Source organism: Mixophyes fleayi, chromosome 7 (genome assembly GCF_038048845.1).
Source record: "Mixophyes fleayi isolate aMixFle1 chromosome 7, aMixFle1.hap1, whole genome shotgun sequence".
Lineage (NCBI taxonomy): Eukaryota > Metazoa > Chordata > Amphibia > Anura > Limnodynastidae > Mixophyes > Mixophyes fleayi.
In genome coordinates this window covers 106221778-106233259 of record NC_134408.1, presented here as the reverse complement: position 1 = coordinate 106233259, position 11482 = coordinate 106221778, and the positions used below count along the sequence as shown (strand labels likewise).

At 36.1% G+C, this 11482-nt stretch overlaps 1 protein-coding gene across 1 annotated transcript; it reads right to left on the bottom strand.

Annotated features, from left to right (window-relative positions):
* Positions 1-1955: 1955 nt before the first annotated feature.
* LRRC3 (leucine rich repeat containing 3) lies at positions 1956-9541 on the bottom strand. The gene is made up of 2 exons (XM_075178635.1): positions 8887-9541; positions 1956-2989 (listed from the first exon to the last, which is right to left on the bottom strand). The coding sequence occupies exon 2, from the start codon at positions 2901-2903 to the stop codon at positions 2061-2063; it is 843 nt and encodes a 280-aa protein (XP_075034736.1). The 5' UTR covers positions 2904-2989; positions 8887-9541; the 3' UTR covers positions 1956-2060.
* Between the last annotated feature and the right edge of the window lie 1941 nt (positions 9542-11482).

The window sequence follows — 11482 nt, the reverse complement described above, 5'->3', positions numbered from 1 at the left end:
AGCCAGCTCCTGTTCCAACTCTACTTAAATGAAATATGGAGTTACAAATATACTGTGGAATGGCCTTCTGTGGACTGGTAAAGCAAACGTGGAAATAAATTTTTTAGCCAATACTTTGCAGCTTTGAGAAATGGCCTGTTCCTCCCTGAAACTCTATTTATGCTAATTATGCAGCCATTTCACTCATCTCTACTTTAAGCCACACTAGATAGTATTTTGATATAATGATATACTACACTAGTGGATCCCAAACCTTTTCAGTTCAAGGCACCCTTAGGGTCGCCATTATTTTTCCAAGGTACCCCTAAGCCAAAATAATTACCAAGTAGACCCCCGCCTTGCTTACCACTGGCCCTGGCCGAGGCACCCCTGTGAGATCGCCGAGGCACCCCAGGGAGCCTAGGCGCACAGTTTGGGAACCACTGTACTACACACATGCTATTATTATATAGTTGTTGTCAGTACGGTGCAGATGCTAATGAATATTGTGACCGATGAGAAATGTAAATACATTGGCCATCCACACAACTTTTATGTACACATCCCTAAACTATGTGGAAGCTATTTAGGTTGTTGCGTCAATGAAACATCTAAAGGATCCCTCTGGATTACCATGAAAGCATTGAACAGTGTTCAGATAATGGACTTATTTTACTTTGAGAAAAAAAATCAATTATTATTCAAATTACCTATAAGCATGAATCAATTAAAAGAAAATAGAAATGTTTCAAAGAACTGTTTAAAGGTCACTGTACACTAACATAAGTGTAATGGCTATATTCATTGTTTTATCTAACAATTATATACAGTATTACCTTTGTATATCTACCACTTATATAATGCCACTCTCTTTTACCATGAGGTATTCTCAAGACAGAAGTGCATTTAAAATGAATTCCATTATATATCACCCTGTAGTGCTACCCTTGTTATTTAAGCTTGTGTTATAAACATGAAGTGCTGTATTAATCCTCTACCTAGCCAGGGAGGCAGTAGTACTGTATGTAGTTTTTCATGGCTTTAGATGATTGCTTTGGGTCAGTGTACTTTTCATGCTCAGAACAAATATTGATATGCCTGCAAATTAAGTTACAGTAAATCTATTTTCTTTAAATTTTATTTGCCTGTCCTGTTTATCAAAACATCTATATAAAATTATATAAAAAAAAAAAAAAAAATGTTAAAGCAGCTCATACTTGAGAAGAGGATTGGATGGTATTATAAATGACTGACAATGCTATCTGCTTTCCTGCAAATCAGCTAACACAAGGGCCTCTATTCCAAAAAATATATTACAAACTATTTTCTGATCCTAAACATCATCCGCTCTATAGTTCCTGGTTTGGTTTAGCCTCTAATTACAAGTATAATTTAGGACCTTGCACTTTGTATGTATGAGGAATAAGTAGTTATAGCTGGAGATGACCACTGTTTGACTTGCAATATGCAAAACAGTTTTAATATTTCCAAAACTGCGATCCAACCTGTCATTTGGACCTCAATGACATAATCCCATAATTATACCATATCTGCTTTAGGGTATAGAGTGGTAAAGAATAAACATATTGCACTATATAGTATAGTACTAAACTAGTGTTTACTTATACTTTAATAGCTTATTATGCCTTTTCAAGTAATCCAGAATACAAGGCTTTTACAAAGGAATGTTTCCTATAGAAGATTAGAAATGCTGTAGAGTCAAGTTTTCCACCCCTATGTTCCGATCTATATGTATTTTTTTTTATTTAAAATATTTCCTAGTGCCACTTTCGAGACTGAAATAATTTTATAATCAGGGGATTTAGTGAACCCCTTTAAAGTGAGGGATTACGTTCTTTCCAGCATAAAACGTAAATGTGCTATTATTTTTAATGTACACACTAATTATGCAATGCATATAGTATATTCAACAGAAACCAGACATCTGTTGAATTGTGTTATAATATGTATGTCCATAAATTGCAGCATTTTTATTTTTAGCAGTAGGCTTTTAGACAGTTTACCTCACCAATAAATAGCAATAGTGTCTTACATAATATATTGATCTACATCTATAACATCTATAACACAGTGCTGACAGTATCAAAGTCTTTGGTTATCTGAGTGCTGGGCAATGACTTGAGGTACTCCAGATGTCTTCTTGCATCTTCTTGGTTGTGTCGTACATAATAAACCACATAGGTTATCACCATTGTAAACCAGCCAAACATTGTAATGAACATGGCTATATCAGTGGTTCTGTGGTGAATATTGCAAAAATTAATACCAGAGTCTAGAACCTGGATCAAAGGTTTACCTACATATTCCTCCTGGACAGATGTTTGGCAGGAAATGTCATTCACTGTGTCTGGATCCAAGTTTAATTCCCTTAGCATTTCCTGAAGGGTACAATCACAGTGCAAAGGGTTATTAGAGAGACGAATTTTGCCTTTCAGATTGGCCAAGGCTTCTTTGGGGATACTATGGATCTGATTTCCCGACAGATCCAACAGCCTCAGCCCGTCGGTAACTCCTTTGAATGCCGAAAGCTCAATTTTTTCAATTGAGTTCCTAGAAAGGTCTAGTTCTTGTAAATAATTCAAGTCCTTAAAAGCATTATTGGGTACCTGGTGGATTTTGTTGGCATCAAGCTTTAAGGAAACTGTCTCCATGGGAAGGTCTATGGGTATTTCGTCCAAGTTTCTGGAGCTGCATTGGACCACCATGACTCCACTATTGTCTGAACACTGGCAACTCTTGGGGCAAGATACAATTACTTGGAAGTGAAAAAGGAGCAGCAGGAACCCTCTATTGATAACAAATTCTGAGTAGCTGTATGTCTGGTCTGTTAGTCGCATCTTGGAGAGGTACACATATATTGTGTACAATATTACTCCCAAGCTCTTCATCTGTGCACAATACATATGTCTTGTTTAAAAACAGCTAGGAAACTGGATCAGCAAGGTGTATTCTGTCTGGAGACATGATGAACACCTGTTTTTACAACAGTCTGTAAAATGATAATAAGAGAAAGTCATATTTAAGTGAGGTTTTGTTTGTGTCCCATTTTTATAGTCTTATTCTATGCAAAACATAATACAAGCCTATAAATAAATCACTCATATGTTACTGTCTTGCCACAATAAATAGAAATACAAAGCTCAATTAAGTATTAATTAATGTTCTGCAACTGAACCATTTATCTGAGAAATGTTTTAAGACACTAAGGGATATATTTACTAAACTGCGGGTTTGAAAAAGTGGAGATGTTGCCTAGAACAACCAATCAGATTCTGGTTATCATTTATTTAGTACATTATACAAAATGACATCAAGGGCCTGATTCATTAAGGAAAGGAAAATGAAAAAAGGAGTAACTTTGTACCTGGGCAAAACCATGTTGCATTGAAGGGGGAGGTTAATTTAAAATGTGAGGACAGATTTATATTTGGGACAGGGCATGTCCTAGATCAACTTTACATTTCCGTGTAAAAATACACTAATTTTCACTCCTTGCATTGTAACATGGTTTCTCCAGTAGAAAATGTACTCCTGTTTTGCCTTACTTTCTTTAATGAATCACGTCCCTATAATCTGATTGGTTGCTATAGGCAAAATCTCCACATTTTCAAACCTGCAGTTTAGTAAATATACCCCTAAGAATTAGTTTTACAAGCTTCCAGTTATATAATGAATAAACACAGTATCAGTGAGTACAAACCCCGCAATATTTCTAATGCCCAAAGAAGAACACTTAAGATTTGTTAATAAATACTTTTTTATGCATTTAACAAGTGCACATACTTAGCCAGACATCTGAAAACAAGACACAGCTTACTATACCTAGTTACAAACACCACAAAGAAATAACGTATGTTTTACACAATAAAACATTGTGATCAGTTGTATAATGTTAATTATCCCATCTTATTGGAGAACATTAAATCAGATTGTGCCAGTTGGGATAAGCTTATTATTTCGGTTTGGACATTTACATCTGAATGTTCTGCACTACTTCTTATACCTATAACGCTGCAGTCAAGATTCCAGCTAAATTCTTTAAATACCCCCAAAAATTAACATCACATTATTTGGGGTAGTTAGGAAACATTATACTAAAGCGTGAGTTATATACCAAAGATGGGGCCTAAGTGCCCTACACATAAAGAAATATTATATAGCTTCTCATTTAGCTCAATGCATTCAGATAGTTGGATTTATTGGATATTGAGTCCTCTTATTTAAACCTAGTTTTTATAGCCACCATTCTGTGGTTACCCAAACAGAGGAGTTTGCTACTCTCCAAACCTTTCCCAATTCTATATTTATCCTGTCATATCTACTAGATTACACAATATGCTCTCCTGTGAAGAATTATGCTCCATGGAACAACCTGCAATTCCCACTGGATATAGTTCCTACAGTCCAACAGCTTTCTCAGCCTAGATCCAGAAGAATGTTATATTACGGAACCACCTACCAATCCTGGGGGGATTTGCTTGAACTTTCTGAGCCCCAACTTTATCTACACCTCTCAAATAGGTGTGTATATATATATATATATATATATATATATATATATATATATACATACTGTAAATCGGGCATTTCTATCATTATAAGAGGTTGTGGAACCCTGATAATACTCGCAACTTATTGAGTTGTTGTGTCTCTTTCATTCTTCTTAAACGTACAAAGAATAATGAAGAAGTCTTATATCAACCTTATATAATTGCTTAAAGCTTGCAAAACAAGAAGCCACACAAGCTCAAATGGGGACATGACATCGGGATGGTCCTTGACCCCAACGACTGGTCTATAAATAGACATAACCTATCCAAAAGCTCATTCTGTGTCTGTGTTAAAGAAAACACATAAAAACTGGATTATAGGTCCCTCCGGGATCCATTCCTTCTCCTCAACTATCTCAAGCCTGTGTCTGAGATAATGTTCACAGATAGGGTCATTATCTCAAACTTGGTGGTATTGCCTTAACTCATCCCATTCTGGACAGAAGTCAGGTGTCTGGTATAAGCCATCACAAGTGTTACAGTTCCTCACTCTACTGAATATTTTTTACTCCTCTCAAAGCCAGAAGCTACCAAACATACTAATGAATTAATTAGACATATGCTTTATGCAGAAAACTGCCAAAGTGCAGCTTTCTGGAAAATAATAAAACCCTCCTTGCTTTACAAACATACCTGGTTTATGTATCGTACAGAATTCATTACAAGCATCTTACGTAATACAGCACGTCTCTGCTCAAAAATCTGCCTTCACTGGGCTGGACATTTTAAAGCGATTCATATTTTTTAATGATTAAGATCAGATTTGGTGCTTCCTTTTGCATTGCACTTTAATGGCGTATATCACTCACACACCCCCTCTCACTAATTCCTATAGCTCGCCCCCAGTTAGCTTTTTAAGAGCTGTTAGAAATATGTAAACTTACTTTATGTTTTGGTAAAATGTGCACACTATACTGTCATTGTTACCTATGTATGTTTCTCTATTACTCTGGTTCAATAAAGACATTTATATTTTAAAAAAAAAAATATAAACATAATACTTCAATGCACTGGGTGAAGAAAATGATCAAATAAGTCACTCTTTGGCAGCCATTTGAAGTGTTTATTAATATAAAGGCTTGGGATCTGTTTGGACTACATTTACCTAGAAAGTTCCTAATACCAGAAAAATACAAAAGTAGATGTTGTTTAGCGAGAAAGTCAGACACACAGACATGATAACCAAGTATTTCCTTCAACATGTACTGTGAGGCGTTCTGTAAAATAATTTAATTAGGAGGGGAATGCCAGGGGGAGCGTAGGTAAAAACGTGAAGGCATGGTGGTCCAAATTATGGGAAAACTCTGTAAATCCCCAAAGCTGGACACAAATGCTACATTACTGCTGCTGGAATAACATCACAGCTGTGTATATCTCCAAAACGACCACAATGCCAGGTAATGATCCTATCAGATTCCACTGGATCATCATTGGGCATGTTGGAATATATGGTTGGAAAATAACTGTTATTGAACTGTGTGTGCAGTCATCATCCAACCGCATTAACAGGCTGATGAATTCAGAAATGATCTAGCCACACTGAGAGCCAAACAACTGGAGCTTTGCTTTTTATGGGATTTTTTTAAAATGTATTTACAAAGTGTAGGAAGCACAAACACCAATCTATAAACTAAAATAAAAATGTGCCTTAAATCTTGTATCCCTCTCCGTCTGTTCACCATGTTGGCAAGTATGAGTAAATAAGGCCCAGGCGGACCTTTTGCAGCTAAGCCCATCTACTGCTTAGCATACTAGTTTAAATATAGTTCCCTTTAAACTCTGGCAGAAAATCAGTATAATACCAATTAGGGCCTTTTTGCAGAGTTCTCTGGCCATTTGGATTCTGTTAGATTGTTAACAACTGAGTGTCTCTTACATCTGTTCTTCTGTAACATCGCCTTAGAAAAAGCCTCTGGTTTGTGCTCTATGATGTGCGGCTTCTGTATGAAATCCTGAGGCTAAAAAGAGCTCATTTCATAAAAAAAAAATCTCTTGTCAGATGCTGTTTAAACAAACTCATTATAGGCAGCAAAACAGTCCCCATTCTCTATCCTTTCATGTCTGCAATAGGAAATTGTGGAATAATAAACTTGGATTAGCTATGGCATCTACTATTTTTTTTAACTTAAAGTAAAAATAAATTACAATGGGAATTAGATGCAGAAGGTGAAAAATGAAAATCTACACGGATGACTGTCCTTAAAATACATTTTTTTTTTTACTGATTCATTTTCAGTTTCAATAGAATATTGTAATTCTTACTTAATATAAGAGCTCTTTTATTTGTAATATCAGTGTAGTGTCTGAGAAATAATAAAGGAGTAAAATGTGTAAATATATGTCAGGGGTAAGATATACAATGCTAAGTTAAAATACATAATTTGGCGGTTCTGTATGAAATGCGTTGTGTATTTAATAAAAGTGGAGGTTATGTAAAAATGACCTTTTATTATAGGATGTACTATAAGAGCATTAATAGACTATAGTGAGATGATAAGAGAACACACTTTGACACATATATAAATGTTATTTGTAATGGATGTTACATGATGTCACACAATAGTTAAAGGCTTTGGCCACATTTGAAAACCTCTGCTTTTAGGGAAGCAACTTACCATGTACCACTTCGTGGGAGCTCCTGGGATAGCAGCTGTGCACCAACAGAGTGCTGCTTGGGAAGGCAGCTGGCAATAAAAACTGAACTGAATCAATTTCCTGCTCAGTGTGTACATATCAAGGCAGCACCTCTCTGAACAGGAGTCACACCAAGTCCAATCAGGAGCCATGTTCACCGGCCACCCCTGTCTATGCTGTGTCCTACAGCGCTTTAAACTTTCTTCTCTCTCTGCAGTCATGTCTACCACACTTGGGTTTCTGGTAATGGTGGGGATCCAGAGTACTGGGTGACATGTCCCTAAAGAGTAATGGTTGCCAAAAGGCATAAAATACACATCTACACTTTATAACTTTATCTCAGTTTAGTTGTCCTCAAACAATGGCTGCATAGCCTTATTCCTGTATAAATATTGATACTAAACGGTAAATAATCTAAACATCCCATCCGATGAATCTAGTTGCCAGAAGTCTGGTGGAGGTTTTATAAGAATTATTTGTGTCACGTGTGATACCTACACCCCACAACATAGCATGTCTTGTCCCCATGGGCATAAAGATAATTTAATTGTATTTTAAATATACTGATGCATATAGCACACGAAAACAACATATAGGCCCCTAGATATAACAAGGGAATTGTAACTGTTGCAGACAATAAGAAAAAGAAAAAAATAGGGATCATTTGCAAAAGTGCTAAAATGCAGATGTGCAATGCCTTCCTATTCATGTGCAAAATCCATGACATGCATACATACGCGTGCACCCACAATCTGCGTTGGATATTGCACTGGGGAAATGGGGATGCACCTACTTTATTTTTAAATGAAAATATATAAATACTCCCACAGATGCCACAATCTTAAAATGCAAATCCTAGCTATTCTTGTGACAGTTTTGCTAAAAAATTGCCTCATGCCATCACAAAAAGATATGTGCTGTGATGTTTTTGCAGGATTGTAAAAGACTCTTATTGCCAGGTACAATAACTTCCAAATACAGGGATGTAAAAACCAGGACTCGCCCCCTGAATTAGGAATGATTAACTGCTATACTACACATGTTTCATATACATATTTATATTGTTTATTATGCTTCAAACATTACAACACACATTTTGTTCTAGAATCAGTATAAAATGTATTCCTGTTAGCATGTTGACAGTACCAGTTATTAATCCTTATACTATGAATGTACACATCGTAAAACGACTATATTTGAGTTGTCAAGTGACTTCCTGCAAGAAATTGCTGGCAGAAACTGTTCAAAAAGTAAGTCCTTTAAATAAATAGAATTGTTGAGCTATATAGGATTATGTGTATATATTACTTTTCTACAGATTAAATGTAGAATTTTTGATTATTTTAAATGGTATTTTAGAAAGCTTAAATTTTTGAAAGAAAGTTATCATGAATCACAGTTTAACATAAAATTGTTATATTGTTATGCACTAAAAGGTATAACAATATATCAGAAGGATACTATTGCAAATTTAAGAAAATATATAGGAGCTCATGCATCAACTAAGTGAGACCTAAACAACTTATAGTTAATAGTGAAGTATGTCAAAAGAAAAATAATCTGAAAAAATGGATGGGGCTTTGGCTCTAAAAGAGATACATATTTGAGTCGTGTGTCGAATAATAAGAAAAAATACACTACAAGGCATGATGATCATAGATAGCAAATGGTAATCCCCCTTCTATAAATATAAATAACTTACTGTTTTGGATTTTGGCGATGATGTGGTTAATCTGAAACTTTAGAGCGTGCACGGTGTAGAATCCATTCACAAAGTCTGTAGTATATTGCAGCATAGATACAATACAAACATCAGCACAGTCAGCTACACTTGTCAATCCCTCCAGCATGAAACAAAACAATTAGGATGGGAATTCGCTGTCCCCGTGTATCAAGAGCGACACAGGCAGCTGTATTCTGATGCTAAACATGTCCAAGAGAGCCACAGTATGCAGCAGTAAATAATCACTTTAATCTGCTCTTTAAAAAGCCGCTGTCACAATTCTTAGGTACAATTTGGAAAAAAAAATAAGTATTTGCCAAAGCAGCTATAACCCAAAAATGTGTGACATCAGCTCTCTTCAAGTTCCCGTGCAGGGGTCCCTGGGTGTAGCACAGCAGGAGAGGGGCAGGGCACGTCTCATCTGGTCAGCACTTGTTGCTATTTCCAGAGCGCACAAAACCCATTCTCTTTTGCCTGTAACATCAATGCTCACACACAGACCAATCAGACTTCCCATGGGCAGTAACTGGATCGTCTTTCTTCTCTGTCAGTGAATTCCGGCTAAAAAAACCTTTTCTGTTACAGGCAAACTGCTTACGGCAGTTACACAGCGTAACATGTAGCTGATGCATTCTCATAGGATCCTCAGAAGGTGGATGTTTACCAATAAATCCAGAAAACATCTGAAATATACAATATTACTGGTATACAAAATATTATTTTTAGAAAAATGATCATAAAAAGATCTAGAGCCTGATTCATTAAGGATCTTAAATTAAGAAATATCTTATCTCAGTCTCCTGGACAAAACCATGTTACAATGCAAGGGGTGAAAATTAGTTTTCTGTTCTGCATATAAGTTAAATACTGACTGTTTTTTCATGTAGCACACAAATATCAAATTTGTGTACAAATAAGCTATCCAGTATTTGTATGCTACATGAAAAAACAATCAGTATTTAACTTATGTGCAAAACAGAATACTAATTTTCACCCCTTGCATTGTACCATGGTTTTGTCCAGGAGACTTAAATAAGATATTTCTTAATTTAAGATCCTTAATGAATCAGGCCCCTGATGTCTTATATTTTCTTTGATTTGAAAACACATAATTATTTTGATAATTAGTTAGAACATACTGGCATATTTCTGTCAAAATCCCAAATCTTAAGTCACTAGACACCTGGATCCCTGGGACCGCCTACCGCGGCCTCATTCATTAAGGAAAGTTAAGCAAAAAATTGGCTAAGTATTTAGCTCAAGTTTTTCTTTGCACCCTCTGCAATGCATATTAGTTTATTATTTTGCACATAAGGAAAATACTGTCTGTTATTTCTTGTAGCACACAAATACTTGTTAGCTTATTTGTACACTGAAATTTAAAGTTGATCTAGGACAGTGATGGGCAAACATTTTCAGGAGCGGGCCAAATAAAAAAGAAAAACTATAATCTATAAACTATAAACTAAATATCGAAATATTTAATACATTTTTTTTGAATGGGACGGGAGGGTGTTATATAGCAGTGTTACCTCTATAAGTGCAGCGATCGTACAGACACAGCACTTATTTTAGCAGGTTGTTGCAGATCCGTCTTTCTGGTGAGCCACTAACTGACAACACAGCAGCCAATCGAAATCCGCCTTAGTATATGGCCCAGCCCATCTGTTCTCACATGATTTTCAGCCATTAGGGGGCGGGCAGGTGTTTGAGTGATTGACATACAAAGTGTCCTTTTAGGAAGGAGGATGAAGTATAACGGAGGAAATAGCTGGAAAGGCATAAAATGAAGGTTCTGACACACGGGGTGGGCCCTAATAATTTTATGCATATTTGAATGAATTTTTTTTAAATATTGGCGGGCCGGATAGAAACTCTAAGTGGGCCGGATCTGGCCCACGGGCCGTAGTTTGCCATCACTAATATAGGAGATGCCCTACCCCAAATATAAATTGGCCTTACTCTTGCATAACTTTCCTTAATGAATAAAGCCCGAGGTGTATAGAATAATTTTAAATTGTACTCTTTTATGTCAGTATTTATTTCCAGGGCACATACAACAAAGCAAATCAAAAAGTTGGGATACAGATTATGGGCCTGATTTTAAGTTAGGAGCAAAGAAAAGGAGCAGAGAGTTCAACACATGCACATGGGAGATGCACTGATGTTTTCAAAAGCTCTGTTGCATGTAAATCCATCAATTTCATTGAGTGCCTGACAAACCTCTAAACCAGAGAGGAGGCCATTTACTAGCAGTATTATGTGCATAGTGTATTTTTAGCTGTGTAATTGCGCAGATTTACAGATTAGCGTAGGCATAGGTGTGCATTCCTCACCATATTCATCTACTCTGGAAATATACAGTATGTAATAGAAACCTAGGAGATAGCTGAGATTTTGCTTGTGTCTCTTATTATATGTAACATATTACATTGGCATATCACATTATTATAATAGTTGTACTTTTTGTTGGCCACTAGACTTTCAATGAGAGAGAACCATGGCATAAACTAGAGGTAGGATGCTGCCCAAGTAGGAACTCCTGGGTCTGAGACTGATACTTGGCTTGGCAGGC

Coding starts and splice junctions, on each gene's coding strand:
- LRRC3 (XM_075178635.1), bottom strand. CDS start 2,903: ATGTATTGTGCACAGATGAAGAGCTTGGGAGTAATATTGTACACAATA.